Genomic DNA, 20,859 nt, shown 5'->3' on the forward strand with positions numbered 1-20,859 from the left:
AGACGACTACTCCGACTAAAGTTGAAAAGTGTCTCCAGATCATTAGAGAAAGTCTGGTAACCATATTGTAGTATGTATATCCGGTGATTTTGATCTAATGTTTATTAACACGTATATATATTCATTTCTTCTTGAGTGTTGATTAATTTTGTTTTGATAGAAGACGACGACGAAGAGGAATTAGAGGAAGAAGAGGAGGAGGTGGAGGAGGAGGAGGAGGGAGTAAAGACTGAATTAGACGAGCAAGAACCTACAGGAGGGAGCCCAACTGGAAACTCTGTTGATAGAAGGACCGAAGCCAAAGGAACAGCAAACGAACAGATAGCTGGTACGTTTGAGTTCAATAAATCAAGTTATTGCTTTTTTTGGTGTGTTGGGACGATACAGTGTAATCAATCAAAAGAGGACACACCAGAGAGTATGGTAAATTATGTCATCCTGTGCAGGTCTGTAGATTATTTTGTTATACTTGTACAGTCACGTTGAAATATGGATTTCCTCATACAGAGATCTTTTCCTTAATAACTTGCTATTGAATATTACAGTTTGCATGCAGTTTCATCTAAATTAAAGAGATGAAAGAGATTTGATTTAGACATGAAGCAGCTCACTCCCGTTGATTAGTTAAGTCAGTACTTGCTGATAAGGCAAATGAGGGAATGAACTTTTGAATATGACTGTACAGTCTGCAACAAAATTTTGTCCCTTTGAAAAATATTCTGGCATCCTACAAATTAAATGTTAATATTTTATAAAATCGTATAAAATTACATTACATACAGTCTGTAGTCTTTACAACAAGTATTTTCACGGATTTTAGTTGCGGCGAATAGCGACCGTAATCAGTTTCTTGTAGGATTTTTTTTTTCTCCCGCATTGTGTTCTCTTTTCATTCCTCGTTCTTCTGTATGTATATTTAGTATTGCAAAATTGAACAAGAAATATTCATACGCAATAAATTAATTCGAGAACTAGGAATTTATTTTGCTGAACGGCTGTACCAAGAACCCATCTTAAATTGTAGAAAGTGTTCAGAGCTCGAATAACTCTCTATATCGAATTAAATTATTTTCTTTTGAAGAGGTCATAGTCTTTTAACACATTAATAGATTATGGTCTATGTATGCTATGACTGTTTTCATTTTTTCTTTCTTCCTTTTTTATTTTTTAAATAAAAGAATCAAAATTATGTTCTAACGGCGCCATGAACAACTTATAAATACCATGATACAGAGTTTTAAAAATACTTGTACTTCCTCCTTTAGATATGATATTGCACTTGAGTATAGTCAGATATTCAAAGAAACAGAGAGCATTAGATCATTGAAATGTACTTAATGTACTTACAAGAAGAGAGGTATATGTGTGTTCATGTTTTTGAAAATCAGTACTGTCAATTCAAATTATGATTTAAATATTTTTAACTTGATATATGTATTATCCTCTTTCATGACGTTATGTTCGTAGTATATTGTTTAGGGGTTTTTACAATGACAGAGCTTGTTAATCCATATTCTGTAGGGAACTCCAGCTTATGGATCACGGTGAATCGGTGGTAGAACGCTCACCTCTGGCCATATATCAGTCCAGGGCTATGTGAGCTTGTGGTGGACCTTATATCTCCTTGCTTGGGGTTTTCCCTTTTCGCTTTGCTTCCTTATTCCACCAGTTCTTTATCATTCACTTAAAATTTATCAGTTTCCTTAAGCTTATAGAGCCCGAGCGCGAAACACTAAACGAAAAATTTCATTTCCTTCTCAAACATCAGCTAAAACTGCAGGTGTAAATTTTAGTCCTTACTTTAGCATATCGTTTAGATTGCATTTTATATGGCTAGCGTCTTAATTTTTTCGCCGTAGAGGTCCACTCGGTTGTTAGAAGCTGAATAAAAACGTAATTTTGTTTTACTGTTATATATTGGTTACATTAAGACATCAGACTTCAGAAAAAATATTGAATATTTTAGGTAAGAGATCTCAGATAGCTGCAGAGGGGGAGGAGGCGGAGGGAGAAATCAGTGAAGAAGTAGAAAATATTAATTTAAGTTTCAGCGAGGATAATATGGGAGACGACATAAAAGACGAAGAGATGCCAGAATACGATACCCGTAGCGAAGTAAGTTCTACATCTTCAGGAAAATCAGGGAGTGGATCAAGCCAACCTAGTATGAGCTCAAGCTCAGGATCCGAGTCAGGTATGTGCACAACAGAAACAGTCCGCTTTAAGCTTCCTGATCAGTTTGCATTTTCATGGCATTAAGTTTGGTTTCGCATGTAATGGGAATTGTGATTTGAAAATTTTCGAGAATGGCAGTATCAAAACGTTTTCTTATTAAAAAACTCTGAACGTGAATATGTGCACTAAAATAGTTTTAAGTTTGTTTAATGTACCAAAGCTTAAATGAGTGAAGCTTCTGAGTGCATGTGAGTGAAGCTTCTGAGCACGTGTGAGTGTGCCGTATGCTGACATGAAACCTGGTAATATATAATACTGTAAGATTTTTTTTAAAAAAAAGGAAAGGAAAGAAAAAAAGAAATCGGTAGGCATTAAATTTAAAACGCAAATGTTTTTGGCACTGAATTTTGTTCAGATATTAAGTCCGATAAAATTGATCTGAATTCTGATTGGAGACCAAAATCTCAGAAAACAGATAATTGTGCTTTACGTTTAATAAATATATTATACAAAGTAGAATTCCATATCTGTACTACTGAATTGAATGATGAATGGATATTGGAAAATAATGTTCTGTCTAAGCAAATCCAAATTTAACACCTTAAGATATTCTGATATGCAGTTTTGACTACAGAATTGAATTGTAAAAGACGGTAGAAGGTGTATAAAGTTGATAGGTTGGTTGATGTTGATAAGTTGATATAGGTGATGGGAGAAATTTTTTATAACTATATTGTCTCTAGTGAAAACTATTTAACATGTAGCACTTCTGATTTCAATTGATTGTTTTCTTTCTTTTTCAAGTTCACGAAAGCCCTCGAGAAGAAAGGGGAGTGAAACGTAAACGTGGATCATCGAGGGACAGAAGAAGCCCCTCTTCGAGTAAGTTAATTCTGTCTGTTGCAGTGTTATTCCATTTGTTTCTGTGGTGCAACCAAGATAGCGTGATCGTTGTGCAGTAGTATTAACTATTGTTTTTGTTTGTGTATGCTCTAGAGTACAGTGTATTCCATGGATTTCGCAGATAATACATTAACAGTTTTCAGTTTTAAGTGAAAGAATTTTAAATACAGAAATATATTGTAGAGTATATATATTATATAGATTCAGCTAGTAGTTGAACAAGCCTAGTTTCTTTATTATTTTAGTTGACACAAACCTTCATTCAGAATACAAAATTGATACAGGCATCGTAATTAATACTTCTGAAGAACGATTATTATATAGTTCCTCACCTTCTGCACGAGACTGCTGTTCGTTTGATATAGAGGAAATCGCTTGAGTTTGAGTTTAGATTGTAGTTCCGAACTGAGCAGAAACCCGTAAGTAATAATTAGATACTTACTTAGTCTTGCTGATGATGGACCTTGGTCTAAGCCTGTAAAAGAAATATTGGCTAGGTCAATTCTGTAATTTTTTGTATGGAAGTAGAAATTCTAGTAACATAGCTCGGTCAAGTAGTTCGCTCTCGTACTTTTGGTACGCCTAATATTCCACTTGGTTCATAGTAGGGTCAGGGGCATAGTGTCCATTACCTCACAGAGTAGACAATAAGTCACTGTTTCTGAGCGTTTAGGTTTTAAAGAATATATGTAACAAGAAGTTAAATTAATGTTACTCCTCTAAGGATTAGTTGTGATAAATATATAAAATCGTTATTAGTTTTAATAGCATTTTTGGTTTATTTTTGTCCCGTATATATATGGGACAAAAATAAACAATCAAAAACGCTATTAAAACTAATAATGGTTTTATACAGGGTTAGTGAAAATTATGTTGACACTGAATGAAAAAAAAAAAAAAAAAAAACAGTGTATTCAAACTGTAGGTACATCTATACACGAAAGGATGTCTTTGATATGATATGCTGCAAGTGCTAAATACCTGCGAACTCACTCTGAAGTCGCCTCAACCTGTTCACCATTATGTTCAACACAGGTCATTAATGTCGCGAACTTTCGTACTGTAGATGCGCTCCTTTACCATGTCCCATAACCAGAAATCGCATGGTGTTAAGCCAGGAGATTGTGGAGGCCAGCGCAATGGTCCATCACGACCAATCCATCGACCGGGAAACGTATCATTGAGATAGTTTCTAAAGTTTGGTTCCAGGGCGGTAGAGCGCCATCTTGTTGGAAATATCGTGCACGGCGGATTTCTAGTTGTAGTTCTTCAAGGGTGTACTGCTTTAACATCCGTAAGTACACGTCTGCGGTTACCGTTTGTGTGTCAAAGAAGTAGGGTCCAGTGACTCCAGCGGCGGTCACAGCGCACTAAATATTTGCTTTGAGGGAGTCACGTACATATTCCCGAATGACCCGTGGGTTTTCGGTGGCCCGGAAAATCGTGTTGTGTCGGTTCACAAACCCACTGGTGTGTAAAGTGGCTTTATCGCTGAATACCATTACATTCACATCATCTTGCTGGAAATTGATCATTTCAGCTAAAATCTAATAACATCCCACCCGCTTACGTTTCTGCGCCAATGTTAAAGTTTGAGTGACTTGAATGTGGTACTGTCACACTCAGGGTCGAGTTTCAAGATGCGCCACACTTTTTTAGCTATTCCTGTTTCCAAACTGCATCGGAGGCTTGATTTTGGACTACGCAATACAGCTTGTTGTACAACAGCAATATTTTGTTCATATCGTTCTGATCTTGAACGTCCTGCATTGCCTCTATAATTGTCTGCCACCGATCCTGTAGCTACAGACTTTATAGGTGCGGTACACTGTTAAACGGCTTGGTGGATCACGTGCAAATCATTGTAAATTTTTCACGGATTAGAGTAGGTGAACCGTGCACTTCTATTAGGCTTGCTACAAATCTTTGCTCCAGTGTTAATCGATCAGCCGTTGTGTGTCAGCTGAAACGAAAGAGATTGAAGATGTCACAAAACAAAACATTGTAATAATATAATACACTGACATGTCAAAAATACATTTTACAAACCAATACATTTTAATAGAATACAGTATTTTTGCCTCCACGTGGTATGTCCATTCAGTTTTAACATAATTTTGAGTAACCCTGTATATGAGGGTTGGAACTTTAATAGGAGCAGGGACATAGTGACTCACGAGGAAGGTCCATAAACCGTGAGAGTTGAATTTTGATGAAAATTAGTGACAAGATTCAGTTCGAGTTGCTAAGTAACGTAGTAATAGTCACTCGATGCGCAAATGCTTCGTTGAGCTGCTATACCGACGCCATCTTGAAATCCTGTAGGCAATGTCCAAGAATACCCTTTTAGCACAAAAATGAAAAAGCTTTTGATATATCTGACTTCAGTATTGTAAACCAAGGTAGATCATCTATATGCGAGAGTACTTCCAGTGCATGACCGCCATCTTGAAAGGCGCCATATTGAATCGCCGTCAAATATGATAAATGGCAAGGGGGTCATGTGGGGTATCAAATGGAACTGGAATTTACTCCTGAATTCATTTCCGTAACCAAAGTTTAGATATCTGTTTTCACTTCAGAGTTAAGAGCTCTCTCGCTCACAGGAACATACAAAAACTGAGCAAGTAAAATTTGTGATATGAAATGCGGTCGTGCAAACACTTGCATGATTTTAATTAATGCAGTAGTTAATGCAGTACAATAGCAACTATACCAATCAGATGTTGAGACTAGTGAGAGATATCGTTAATTAAATTGAAATGCCTGTAGTGAAAAATGGAATAGCAGCACTGAAACAAATTATACCTATTTCAAAATCGCTATATATATGAGTATATATATATATATATATAGCGCTATATATATGCGATTATGCATAGCATTTAAATGCTGTAATATAAGTTAGGTGGAACGGCACATATGGTTTTAAAGAATCTGTCTTGAAGTTATTAGAAAATTAATAGAAAAATATTAGAAAAATAATATAAACTATTGCACATAAGCAAATATTAACCTACTAACCTTTTGCTCTTCAATTGTGATGATGGAGATCCAAAACGTAGTGATTAGCACACAGCATCATGGAGCAGTGCAAACACTTAACAATTGCACTTTCGTCACAATCTTCATGACCACAGACACTATTTTCTGCTAGTCTTCAGAACATTTGTAAATGAACCAACTATTGCTCCTGTTACGTACTCACATTTCTGCCATGCATATGCAAGCATGTCCTTTAGGACTGGCGCACAAAATTGATGATACACAACAGAATGCATTTTCTTTATGAAAATTCTGCCATATAACTTGTACACCGAACAAGTGAACACCTGCTACAATCAGTTATTTATCACAATTTTGATATGAAAACTAGTCTTGCCCTTATTATCAGCAAGTGTTTTATCGTTAAAGGTGGAAAGATGCAGATATTTAATTATTTTATATTGAAGGAAAAAGGAAGAAAGAGGCTTGTTTTATGGATTGCAACTTGGAATTGAATCTTGTAATAATCTTTACTGCCACATATTCTTAGCAGTTGTGCATGCATTCTCTTATTACTAATAGCAGAACAGACACAAGAAAAGTTTCCAGGGGTATCTTCTAAGAATTGGCTGTGAACTGATAATTTAAATCTCCTTCATTGTTCAATGTGGCAGCAATAAATCGATTGTATTTCGAGAAACTGTCAATAAATACATTAAAGTATTTTAACTTCGTAATATGCACGGTAAATTATAAGTCGTCAAATATGAGTATTGGAAAGGAACGCAATATTCTGCAACAATGATGGTCTTTGCGTAAGGTTTGTAGATTGGAGAATAAAACTTAACACACTATAATGGACCACGTAAAATTGCCTAAAAGAGATTTTTGGTTTGATACAATTCAACGTCCCACACGCCTGCTACGCTAAAGGAGACGTGGACCTACTGATTATAGTGGAATCCGAACCATTTTGGTCGTTCAACTAATATGTACCTGTTGATTATAATTTTTCTAATATATATCCGAACAATCCCTTTGGTATTCTCTGCTTGTCAGTACTATTAGGCATGTGTTTCATCGACCAACAGTCTAATCCATTTTTCACTACAGAAATTTCAATTTAATTAACGATTTCTCTTACTAGTCTCAAGATCTGATTGGTATACTTGCTATTGTACTGCATTAACTACTGCATTAGTTAAAATCATGCAAGTGCTCGCACGACCGTGTTTCATGACACAAGTTTAACTCGCACAGTTTTTATATGTCCCTGTGGGTAAGAGAGCTCTTAACTCTGAAGTGAAAACAGATATCTAAACTTTGGTTACGGAAATGAATTCAGAAGTAAATTCCAGTTCCATTTGATACCCCATATGACCCCCTTGCCATTTATCATATTTGACGGCGATTCAATATGGCGCCTTTCAAGATGGCGGTCATGCACTGGAAGTACTCTCGCATATAGATGATCTACCTTGGTTTACAATACTGAAGTCAGATATATCAAAAGCTTTTTCATTTTTGTGCTAAAAGGGTATTCTTGGACATTGTCTACAGGATTTCAAGATGGCGTCGGTGTAGCAGCTCAACGAAGCATTTGAGCATCGAGTGACTATTACTACGTTACTTAGCAACTCGAACTGAATCTTGTCACTAATTTTCATCAAAATTCAACTCTCACGGTTTATGGACCTTCCTTGTCAGTGGTAGAGCGCTTACCTCTGGTGCGTAAGGTCGCTCGTTCGATCCCCAGCCAAGTAAGCTTGAGACAACATCGTGTCTGTGGGTTTTATCAATTCTTCCATCATCATTCACTTTAACCATCGTCACCCTTAGTCTAACAGCCATAACCATAGGACATTGAACTAAAAAGATTTCATTTCATTTAATATTGGCAACTGTTTATTTAAAATTGATATAAAATAAACCATTTACAAAGGTTTACAGTGTTTCAGTATAGTCACCAGCATTGTGTATAACTCATTACCAGTGATGTTGGAAATCGTTTGACCCATGTAGCAACAGCTGTTGTATTGATAATTCTAATGGACCGGTCTACTGTCTGAAGGGTCTCTTGGATAGTTCTGAAACGAATGCCACGAAGAGGTTCCTTCATCTTAGGAATAAAGTCAAAGTCGCAAGGGCTTAAGTCCGAGAAGTGGGGTGGATGCTACAGCACTTCCAGCCCCCATCGATTGAACAAGCGAGTAACACCTTGCACTGTATGCGCCCGAGTGTTGTCTAACAAAATAATGGGTGGGTTCTGCAGTAAGTGTCGCGGCTTCCTTCTCAAGGCTGGTCTCAGGTCGTGTTCCAGAAAGGAACAAAAATGCTGCGCATTGACAGTCTGATGTGGGGGAACGGTATATATTAGGATTACACCATAACTTTTACATTGCTGGGGTTCTGACGAACTTCAGATATTCGTATTTGACCCGTAATGACACCATTCGTTTGGTTGACGTTTCAATTGTGGCTCGTATGATTTGGCTTATGTTTCATCCAGCTTAATGATACAGCGTAAGAAAGCCTCTACTTCCCGCTTGTAGCGTTCCAAGTGGGTACGAGCAGTGTCGTATCGTAGTTATTTCTTCATTTCCGCCAGCTCATGCGGAACCTATGGTGATGCAATTTTTCTCATGCCCAAGCGTTCCTTCAGAATGTGTAGAACAGTCGTATGCGCTAATACTCTCTTAAGCCAGCTTAGTCGATCATTGTCTAATAACGCGGTAAAAGCATTCACATCTTCTTCAGTGACACGGGGATGAGCAGGCCGTTGCACGTCTTCCACATTTTGGCGTCCTTCGTCGAATTCTCATACCCATCTTCCCACTGTTCTGTAAGTCATTGCAGATTGTCCGCAAGCTTCATGAGACACTCTTGTGCTGTTCGGCTTCTGGCACATTTAGTTTTTATCCAATTCCATTGTCTTTGTTTTGAACGCGTTCTGAGAGTAGGTACCATCATAGCCCTTAATCACCTGTTTAAACTGAAAGTGAAAGAAATTAACCATTTCCGGTTTTAGCGTTGATCACCATAGAATAAATAAAAACTGTAATAAATAGCGAGAAGCTGTTTTCTGTAATCAATTAAGGATCCTAAGAACATATTTTATCTCCACTCTAATAATTTTTCTAAAACCGAAAGTGGTAGAAATCTGTTACCACTTGCGATTTCAGTATTGAAAAAAAATATTACGCCTTACAAACCAAATTCGTTCACGTGGTGTGCACATGACACTGATCTTTTTTCTGTCGGTAGTTACTCTTTCATTGCTTGTTTGTAGCCCATGTTGTTCAACTGCGATGCCTAGTGGAGGCACATTTTTTGACCCAGCCTGCATTATGAGGCAATTGATGATCTACTTGAATTACGATTAAGCGAATTCAAGTCACGGCGGTGACATATAATGCGTTATGCAGCGATAGGAAGTCACATATAATGTGTTATGAACTACAACGCTGACAGTACAGTAATATCCAATTGAATGTGTGTCATAAAGCAGCAGCCTTATAATTGTACCGGCAGAGAGTTTCAATTAAGTTCAGAAGGAAGGAGTAAAGGACGGTGATTTCGTCTTTTCAGTTATATATTTCTTCATTTAACTGTCAGTTTGATCGTGAATTTTAACATGTGGGTATGCATTCGTCAGATCTAAAGCATCAGTCTAGACCTAGGTTGCTATCTTTAACTTTCCTTACAGTGTATTCCAGAACAAAATTTAATCATAATGGCGATAACATATCTTATTTCCGGCCATTCTCGACGCGAATACTCGTGGACAAGTATTTCCGTACTCGGACTTTACTGTTGGTCTCACTTAAATCACCTTTATTAATCTAACTGTTTTCTTGGTGTACCACATTCGGTAAGGTTGTACAATGTTTCCCTCCTACCAAGTCTTAGGTCTTTCTGAAATCAATAAATACTTGATGTATTGGGGTGTTGTATTGCCATTTTTTCCTGTTATTGGCGAATTATAAATATTTGGTCGATAGTAGATGATAGTTTTCCTTTTGCTAACTGATTTTCGCCAATAATTCCATAAATCGCTACGAATAGTAAACAGCGCGCTTGCACCGACTGAGGAAACTTTTGTGATTGTTTTATTAATTTCTCACTAAGGAACAATTTCAAATTTGTTAGAAAGGAAATAAATTTACTGAGAGAAGAGATAGCAGCCGTCTTAACCTTTCCAATGGTCTGTTCAACCATATTAGTTTTGTATTGTCTGAGAACATCTTTGAAACAGTCAGAACATTAGCAGTGTATTCGTAAATGTCTTACTATGTGTAACTTACAAGTTTATAATGACTACCCTACAGGTAATTTTTCATATCTGCACATGTATTCTTTCGTTTTAATTGCGGACCTGGTCAGGATCTAGGTGGAATGTAGTTGAAAACAAAATAAGAAAGAAAGAATAGAAAAATTAAAGAGCTGCAGAGGGACCAGGTGAGTGCGGTATGGGAACATAGTCACGCGATGCTGTTGCCAAATTGAAAATAGAAAGGGATAAAGAGAAAAATCTATGTATACAGAAATAAAGAATAGAAATTTTTCAGGACTTAATATATCATTTCTTCTCTCTCTCCATTACTCCTGCCGACCTCCCCGCACTTTTTTTTTTCTCTAAATACATACTTTCAACATTGCAACACTATCACGTGACTGCATTCCAAAATGGCACCCTTAAACATTCTTGACCCCTTCACAACCACTTTACTGTTCTCTACTTCTTTCTTTCCTTTCTGTTAAAACATTGGATAGTATACATTTATGTTCTGTGATAATGTTCTCACTATTTTCTGGTTAGTATTTCGTTATATATGTCACTCAGGGTATCATTACAGCGTTCTCTTAGTGGCACAGAAAACATTTTCAGATGGCCAGTCGATGGTTTTGAACAAATGGGCTCGCCGTTCAATTGTGCAATTTGGTAAAGTTGTTCTCGCGAATTCTGCTAAGAATCTGTGAAATTTGTGTCGTCGTCTTCGGTTGTTACTGTTAACATACAGAATTGTGTGAGTTGACGCTACTCTGATCTCTCCTCTAACGTGCCAACTCCAATATCTGATCAGGGGCCGCGGTGGCTCAGTGGTAGAGCGTTCACCTCTGGTGCTTGGGGTCCCGGGTTCAATCCCAGCCCCCGCCAAGTGAACTTTGTGGTGGACAAACACCGTGTGCGTGGGTTTCCTTGAGGTTCTCCCGTTTCCTCCCACTTTCTTCATTCCACCATTTCATTCATTACTCATCATCACCGTCTCCTTTAGCCTAACCGGCATAACCGTGGGACGTAAAACTTAAAGATTTCATTTCATTTTCCAATATCTGATCACACTGTTTGTATTGTAGTTAGAAGTGTTGTTGGGAGACTGCGAGGGAGCTGTCTGAAATCAAGCTTCTTCAGTTTACATCAGATGTTGCTCATGATTACTCGTATTAGGTTGGTACGATTGAAATGTCCATTTTATATCTGGTGGGAATCCACTCTGTAACGCGGCCAGTGGATGGGCTCTGAAGTCATTCGTACTACGACGTCACAAGCTCTGCAGATCTTTAGAAACAGGCATGTTGCGCAGACGGTCAGAAGACTGTATTGTTAAATAGGACTGTGATAGTGCACCATGGAGGAGGACACACAATTACAAGTGGTTTTCCTCTAGGAGTTCAAACTAGGACAGTCTGCACATGTAGCGGGCGCAGACGAAAAACGAGTTCATTTGGGCCACGAGTGGTGAGCGAACGCACTGTTCACCATTTGGTTTGCGAAATTTCGTGTGAAATTTCGTGCTGGTCGCACAACATTAAAAAGTTAACCCCACGGTCACCGACCTGCAGCATGTTCCGATGAGCTTCTCAAGAACACCGTGGAAGCAGGTGTTGGGAAAGTATTCGTTCAGTTGCAGATGAGTTAGGTATATACTGTTTTTGGCGGTCACCGGTGCCACGTGAGTTGACACCGGTAAATAAGGATTGCCTTCTGGAGGTGTGCAATTCTCTGAGTATATTGAATAACCGGCAAGGATTCCGGGTATTCATCGGATTGTAACGTCTGGTGAAAATTGGATCTGTTGCAACAATTATAAAGAGTAAGGACAGTAGTTCAATCCTGATCAACGTCCAGGACGGTTTTCAAAACTACCCCTTCACCACGCAAGTGTAGTTACTGTGGTGGAGGTGATCCATTGTCTTTCTTCACGGTGAAATTTTCACTGCAGATCGCTACAGTGCTGGATTCCGTGTAATGTGCGGACTTGTTGGCAAGCATCCATCAGTGACACAGTGGCTTCATGCTGTACACTAGTGCATGTCCGCATATCACTCAAAGACCGTGCAGCTTTATGATTTATAGTATGAAACTCTTCCCCGCGTGGAGTATTTGCCTGATATTTTTAACTAGGAAGAATTTCCCTAATGTTAGGGCAGTTCAACGTACGATTTAGAATTTTGTCGCATCACACACTCCAAACTTCTTTTATCACGGCAACTAGTCGTTGTATAGGCGATGGAATAAGTATGTAGGTGCAGTCGGAGACTACACTGACTAACCAGGTATTTTTTTGTTTTTCGTTTGGAAGGGACCAGGTATTTTGACATACGTCCGGACATTTCAGTTGCACCAACCAAATAACTTTGTGAAACTTATGAGATATAGTAGTATTGCTATTAAGACCCAAGAAGGGTACTAATTTTCGATCTGTTGTGCGATCTCATTTAGTATAGTTTCAATTTTCATTGTTACTTATTTTTATTTATTTATTTATTTATTTTAGGTCACAGTGTTAAAAGATCAAAATCCGGACGGAAAGGAAAATCATATGGTATGTACGGTTATATTTAAAATATTTGGGATTTCGTATCATAGAAATATTGTTTCTGTATTTATTTTATCTTACTTGTAATTATTGTGTATTTAGTACAAAGTTGTTGCACATTGTTCACTTCAAACGAACGAGTGAGTGAGACTTCAAATTTGTTTTTGTACAAAATTTAGCAATACTTGTACCATCATCAAAGTGCAGGTGCTACAAAACTATTAATGGCGCGTGGTTTCGAGTTCGGTTCTCGGTGGGGTATTTGCTTTACATGTTACTCCGAACAGTAAAGAATGATTTGACTGGGAAAAATGGTACTTCGGAAGACGTTCGCTTGGCAGGTATGGCTCTTAGAAGTCTTAAGTAAACATAACATGTTTTTTTAAAGGAAAGAAAGAATGAAAATAAATGGGAGAAAGGCAAAAGCAGTGGTGATTGGATGAAAGGGAATATGCTAACTACATATTTCATGGGAGAAAGTAGAACAGGGAACTGGTTTTCGTAAGGTGGTAGTAGGAATGGTAAAGGTGTGAAATGTGGACGTGAAATAAAAATAGAATGACGAAGGAGGAAAAAAACATTTTGCGAGTCCCTAAACAAAAACCTTACGTATACATCGAGACAACCTTAAAGTACTCTTTCCCCAACCACTGCTTCTTTTCATCCCACAACCCTCGGCTAGTCCTCAGGAGCATGTAAGCTGTCCTTCTCTCAGTGTTGCCTTACCTTTGAAACACTTGTGTAGTTGGAGTCCGGCAAAATACGGAGAAAGCTCTTCTTCCTATTTTCAGTTAAATCCTAGGAAAAAGGAAAGACGGAAAAGAATTGAGACAACATTGGGTTTTAGCTAGAAGGGATCATAAATTTCTAACACGTGTCGCGAAGACTAGTAGCGGAAGGTTTAGAGGGGTGAACAGGGTATTCAGAATTCTTGGAAAAAGAGCTAAGTATGACCCGAAGTATAAAAGTCATATTATATGTTTGATATTGATTCGTATTGAATGATGTTCTGTACTCAATCTGCTTTGCGTCATGCGGGAAAAGAAAAGGTGACTAGAAATGATAGGGTTTTGCAGCGTGAGTATGAGCTTCAAATTGGATTAACTGGATAAAATGAAAAATCATTTAGCAATTTAGGAATAGTAGAAGGAGAAGGGACACCATATGGAAGGAAAAAAAGAGAAAACTTAGTTAAGACAGTTTGAGAAGAAATTATGTCGTATGGGACGTGATTGAAGGTCAGAGGAAGTGCGAGGGAGGGAAGAATATTGAAAGAAATAACTTTATGTGAAGACGAAGAAATTGGGTGAGATTTGTAGTTCATAGAAACTTCTGAACTCGGTGGCAAGTAAACTGATAGTGATGCAAGGATACGTATGGAACTATTACTTTGAAGTAGTGTCCCTTCGTTAACAGGCAGACCGCTTTGCGACCCAAAAATAGATCTCTAGTAACACTCTTTGAAGCCGCGATACTCAGTTTTGAATCTGAACATAACTGGTTGAGGCCAAGATACTCTATTTAGGTATCAGATTATATTTGTTCACGTGTGCAAATCAGGTATTTAGGCTTCTGAGTGTTCCTTTGTATTTGTAGCCTGGTCTCAGTGGTGGCTCAGTGGTAGAGCTTTCACCTCCGGTGCTTGAGGTCCCTGCTTCGATCCCAGCTCGCGCCGTGTGAACTTTGTGGTGGACAAACACCGTGCTCGTGAGTTTTCTCGGGGTTCTCCCGTTTCCTCCCACTTTCTTCATTCCACCATTTCACTCATCTCTTATCATATTCTCCTTTAGCCTAACCGGTATAACCGTGGGACGTAGACTTAAATATTTCATTTCATTTTTCCGCTCTTGTAATTTGCCTAGTTCTAAAGTCTGTATGACATATAAGTTGAAATTATTTACTGTTTATGTCCATTTTAACCTATTTTTAGATTTCTGTTTATTAATTTCGTACATTGATTTTTTCTAGACTACATGACCAAGCTGAATTATCTCTTTCGAGATACCAGATTTTTTGTAATGAAGAGCAATAATGCTGAAAATGTTACACTTTCCAAAGCAAAGGGAGTCTGGTCTACGCCGCCACAGAATGAAGTTAAATTGAATCAGGCGTTTAAGGAGTCAAGAAACGTATTGTTAATTTTTTCAGTGAAAGAAAGTGGAAAATTTGCAGGTGAGTTCATCAAGAGAATGTATGTCACCCAGTCATGGTCTATAAGAATGATATGTAGAATTGTGTACGTTGATAGCTATTTGTTAATGGATTGTTATGTAACTAACTTAACAGAAATTTTACAAAAATTAATTAATTACTTTGATTTTTTGGAAACTACCTAGGTAATTATCTGAATGTTTTAAAACTTTTCGCTAAAAGGACTATCATTGACTGTTTTGAAAGCAAATGAAACGTAATGAGATATTATTATTTTAGCAAGAGATTGAACTCACTCTTGACAGTTCGAGGTATTTTTGTTATTGTACATTTTTTTAAGAAATAGGAGATATTGTAGCTGTTTCTGGATGTTTGAATTAATTTACAGTGTTTCTTTGTCCTAACTTAGGATTAATACGACTAACATATGTATCTAGATGTCTTTCATTTTATATATATATATATAGATAGATAGATAGATAGATATATTAAATAGGCATGAGAGTTCTGTACACTTGAGTTTTGAGGTTTCATTGAAAAAAAATAAATATTCAGTGAAATAGGTTGAATATATGCAAGTAACATATTTCTTGATGGGCATAAAGTAAATTTGTTCAATAGAGACAAAGGAAAAGTTGTATCATTTTAAATGCACAAGATGTGAGAAAGCTAGAGAGCTTTGAAAAAGAAAATTTTAAAGAGAAGTTCAATATTTATTACGTTGTTTGATGCTGTTAAAGTTGAACCTTAGTAATAGCTGTTAATTTGAAGTATACACGTTAATATTAACGTGGCTGTCCTATAATTTGTAGGGTTTGCTCGCTTAAATAGTGAGTCACGAAGAGACGTTCCTCCTATATCGTGGGTTCTTCCGCCAGGTCTTTCTGCCAAGGCACTAGGAGGCGTGTTTAAAGTAGACTGGATTTGTAGGTAAGCACTGATCAGTTATATGTGTATCCTAGTAAAGCGCTAACAAAAGGAAATGTAAAATAAAGGAAACCTCTTAAACGATACTGAAAAGTGGTCCTTTGATTATTGGCCAAGCTGCCAGGTTGTGCGTCAGCGTGGAAAGAAATAAGCTAATTCTGTAAGTATGTAGTATGTTAATACGGTGATCGTAAGTACAGTGTAAAAGTAATTTGAATTTGTAAATGAATCAGTAAGTTGAACGTTTCTTTCAAGAAACGTTCTGGCTTCAGGTCAGAAGTAGGTTAGTTTCTCCTAATGTTGTCCTGGTTAGCAGTTGTCCATTCTTGCATGTTTTTTATCGAAATAAGAGCACATATCGAATTGTTGAAAGTTGACTGACTTCTCCGTTGCCATGCTGTTCCAGACAAATTTTAGGTCGTATATCATTTGACAAAATTGCTAATATTATGTACTAAGGTATTAACAGTGGTAGGGTAATCAGTGTTTAAAGGGATTATTACTATCATTCCTATCAAGAAATTTTGGGAAATTGGTGCAAAAGGTCTCAAAATGAATTAATTATTGTGCATACATGCATTTAATACTAGAACCTTAGCTCTAAATAACAAAATGTGCCGCGGCCGACTATTGGATTACTTTTTTTTCATGATATTTTCCAGAAGTCTGCCTGCCCGGCTAAGTAACCGAAAATCCGTGATGTCGTTTACTAATAATTCGGTTAATTATTCAAACAAATACTTTCTATTCAAGATATTGTTGAAACAGTGTTAGTTTCCCAAACAGTTATTTGAACAAGTATTTCGTTAAAATATTCGAATGTAGGATTGTATAAATTTCAGTTGCTGTAATTAGTATCATAGCACAAAGTAATTGTAATTTGAACGTCTTTATCCAAGAACTGACTTGTTCAAAGGGGAGGCCGAGGACTGGGTTTTGACGGCCGACCACTATTATATATATATTGCTTTAAAGATTTTTAGTACGAAGTAGATAGCTATATATACTATATATATAATATGTAAAATGCAATACATAAAGAGAATAACATCGCAAAATTGTACGAGGGTGTACACACAGTTTCATTAAATATAGTAAGAGATACTCATTTCCATTCTATTATTAGTTTATTTGGCGAACTGTTGGTTACAGTACACTAGAAAATTTGACTATTTTGACTATAAGATGGCCATAAGGTCAGTATGAAAATAAAAAGAAACCAGTAATACTCCATATAAAGTTGCAAAAAGTATTAAGTTTTTTTAAGTATGTCTTTTGTAGAAGCTAGTATATGACTAGATTATTTCCATCCGGGGTAAAACCAATATTCTGGCTGCATTCCTACTTACAAAGCAACAAATATCCAAAGTAACGACACTGATTTATTTTCTATTAAACGAACGGTGCATGTGTACTTTAGTTTTGGAAACAACTAAATGATTAATTACTATACTCGTATTTCTGAAAACCAAGAAAGTGGTCATCGTAACTTCTTAATATGTGTAGTGTGTATTTGTTGCAGGTACTCTTCCAAGTATGTTTGTTGGGGGATTCCCAAAGTTGAAAATACATTCCACTCCGCACCTCCTTGAGTGCACCTCTAGTGGAGGCAAAACTCAAGAATATTATTTTTAAAAAGAGTTAGGAAGTTTTTTTTTTTTTTTAAGGGGGGAGGTCCGAACGCGGTGGACACCCTTGGATGCGCCACTGATTGGACCTTCATCCTCGAAAAATAAACTTGGATGCTCCTGTCTCTTGCTTAACGTGAATTACCAATGCAGACATAACTAACTGTATCTTTATAGGCTGTATATAAAATACTGTTGCTTTTTATTTTCCTTGTTAGAACGAGAAGAAGAAATAAGATATCGCTCATTTGTTGAAAACTGAGCCTTGTTTGTATCAAACAGGCTTTTTTATTTTTCTTTTCAGCAGCTGATACTTAGTGCAATACATTGGCTGTTTACTAAAACTTATAGGTGTTAGTAATAGTGTTGAAGGTCTGGGAAAATGTGGGGAACTGCGCCTTGTTTCAGTTTTATTTTTTGACTCTGTAATTTAACTCTCCCTTCATGGTAAACGTATCGACTTTCACGAAGAAGAAAAAAAAAAAAAAGAAGAGAAATGAGTCATTACTATTTCGTGACTGATCTGTCTTTTCTTGGAATAGCTTTTACTCATTATAAAATTTATCTTTGCCTTTTCTTGGTAAAATAATGTTTACCGACAACCTTCCTGCCATATCCTCATTACAATCAGCCACAGAATACTATGACAAATCACTTTATACAAGGACAGCCAACGCAAAAAACTACTTAATATCGAAATTATTTCGAAATACTTCAAGTCTGGTTCTTACAGCCTCCACGGAAAACTGGTCTTTGTCAATAGTATCGCCGTAACTTTGTAAAACAACCTCTTGCAATGATAAAGGGCTAGAAGTGAGAACACTTCCTCTTCTATCCGCTGTGGTGGAATTAAGAGTGAAAGCAATACTCATTTTTGTCTCTTGTTTCAAGATGGTGTAATTTTACTATATTAAACACCTGATTAAGAGGTCTATGAACATCATTGCTTTTATGGATCTCTAGTATATCTATTAGATCTAATAAGAATATTAAACCTTCAAATTAGAGAATAGAGATTTTAAAATTTATTGTAATTTTGTTACATGGATAGTGTTGTGAAAGATCATATTTTTAATGTTTATTACGTTATTTCAGGAAAGAATTATCGTTTACCAAAACACAACACTTATATAATCCATGGAATGATGGAAAACCCGTAAAGATAGGAAGAGATGGGCAGGTTAGTACATCATTAAAAATTCAATAATTTACCAATAAATATTTTAGCAAAAATCAAAAACTGAGTGTTGTTCTCGAACATTTTCTAGTTTATATTTTCTGAAATGGTTGTTCTGTGCTTACGAGTGACAACATTAATGTAATACATTTGAAATATGCACAAGCTTAGGTTTTTTGTTTAGGAATCAGTGACATGGTCAAAATTTACTGGGGTTCAGGACTCGCCTCAATCCTTCAAAATATTCCCCAAATAACTTGCTCAAAGTCGATTCCTAGGTAAATGACTACCCACACGGGGTAATAGTTAATTCACCCTTTTTATAGCGATCGTTATTCCCTAGTCTGAAATGGGTTTTCCTAGCGTCGTTCTTAATTACTTTTCTAGAAGTCAGGAGCTAGCCAAAAGGAAGATATTCCCCATTCTGGAAATCTTAGGCAATCAAAATAATTAAACGAAGAAAAATTGGGCATTACGTTATATTTACATAATTCTCAATATTTTACACTGACAATCAACTTCTTGAAATCTGAGGAGAATGATATATACCTTATAATCATTTTGAGATTCCAATGAAGTAATTGGTGAGGGTCTCATTCAAATTGATTCAGCGGATTTTGAGTTAAATGAACACAAAAATTCGTGTAGACATATGCTCTCTGTATTACAATATAGGTATGTTAGGTAATAAAACCTTCGTAATGTTATATGTTATGTTTATTTGTAATGTTGTTTATATGTAATGTTATGTTTATTTGGAAATCTTTTTTGTCATGCGTAATTTGTATCATGTGTATAGTGGAATAAGATTTCAGTCATTCAAATGACATTGTCATGGCTTTTCAAGGAGGGAACTTACTAGCGTAGTGGTTAACACACCGGCACAGTGAGCCGGAAACTTGTATTCGATTCCTAACTGTTCGAATTTTCATTGAATTCGAACCTAAAGAGTATGCCATGTGAAGAAATTGGTCAATTCTTCCTATTTTCTCATATTGTTTGTATACTTATGGAAGCTCAATAACAAGCCCAAACTAGTGCAAAGTGTAATGTGTATATATGGGGTGCCGAAATAAGTATTTTCGATGATGGGTAGTACAGAAAAGATGTCATTGGTCACACTAGGTTCACACATAAAATCGCCTTGAAATTTCGCTAAAACTCAGATTTTTAAAATACTTTAGCAATATGTTGTTTTAATTTTTCTCACTGTATGTGCATACTACATATTCATGTTTAGTGTTGCAAATGCGTAAAGAAGCTGTGAGTTAGTATTATTTAGTTTCTATGTACCTTCTAAATAAGCTGATTTTTTTAATTCGTCTTATCGCGTATAAATAGTCGAAAGTTTTGTTCTACCTCCCGCCGGTTTCTTTCATTTGTCTATTTATGTTCCTTGAAATTACGTACTACCTTTGCTCTCTTCCATGCGTAAATGTCATATTTTTGGGTAACGTTGCGCAGCATATCTTATTTACTAGTCCGGAAGTGAGAGAGAGTGTAGAACAGACGTGTTGAAGTGATGTTTTTGAATAAAACCTGTCAGGCGGGGTATTTTTTCGGTGCTCAATAATTTAGTGTGATACAATACTTTCGTGTTTTGTTAAGTGATAAACGTGGCATTATTTTGTTCTGTGTTTTATTAAGACAGTTTTACGAATAGCCATTGCAATTACACCATAGTATGAAAAGTTGCCTTTTTATGGTACCATGCGAATTGAAAGACTTGTAATTACAAATTTAAGCTGGCATCATACCTTGCTACTACTGGTTGCAACGTGACTTATTTGAAAATCGCTATATCGATCTTCCACCCGTGGATGATATTTTAAGATGGTCAGTGAAAAGGTTACTGGAATCTGGATAAAGGCATCTGTACCTATAGTTTCGAAACGGACTACTTCAAGAGTTGATCAGTGGACAAATTACTTAACCATACGGACGTAAAATAGAAGGCAACTCGTGAGGAGTTCATACGAAATGAAGAAACCTCTCTCTTGGACATTGCAGCTTGTAAGTGTAGAGATATAGAGAAATAAGGACGTGTAGAGTGAAAAGCTACTTTTAACCCTACTGCGTGTCCTTACACCGC

The 20,859-nt window shown here is 36.7% G+C and overlaps 1 protein-coding gene across 5 annotated transcripts in view; it reads left to right on the forward strand.

The window, feature by feature from the left end:
* LOC145688253 (uncharacterized) overlaps positions 1 to 20,859 on the forward strand; it is a 140,690-nt gene that overhangs the window by 59,471 nt on the left and 60,360 nt on the right. For 3 of the 5 annotated variants that reach the window (XM_081762208.1, XM_081762212.1, XM_081762211.1), the window contains exons 5-11: positions 161 to 328; positions 1,967 to 2,194; positions 2,980 to 3,057; positions 12,843 to 12,890; positions 14,853 to 15,056; positions 15,848 to 15,965; positions 18,686 to 18,770. In XM_081762208.1, coding sequence (XP_081618334.1) covers positions 161 to 328; positions 1,967 to 2,194; positions 2,980 to 3,057; positions 12,843 to 12,890; positions 14,853 to 15,056; positions 15,848 to 15,965; positions 18,686 to 18,770 — 929 coding nt within the window. The remainder of the gene's footprint in view (positions 1 to 160; positions 329 to 1,966; positions 2,195 to 2,979; positions 3,058 to 12,842; positions 12,891 to 14,852; positions 15,057 to 15,847; positions 15,966 to 18,685; positions 18,771 to 20,859) is intronic. The other 2 variants (XM_081762209.1, XM_081762213.1) reach the window with 2 other exon arrangements.

The sequence above is a fragment of the Thermobia domestica genome, chromosome 6 (assembly GCF_964235325.1).
Source record: "Thermobia domestica chromosome 6, izTheDome1.hap1.1, whole genome shotgun sequence".
Classification (NCBI taxonomy): Eukaryota; Metazoa; Arthropoda; class Insecta; order Zygentoma; family Lepismatidae; genus Thermobia; species Thermobia domestica.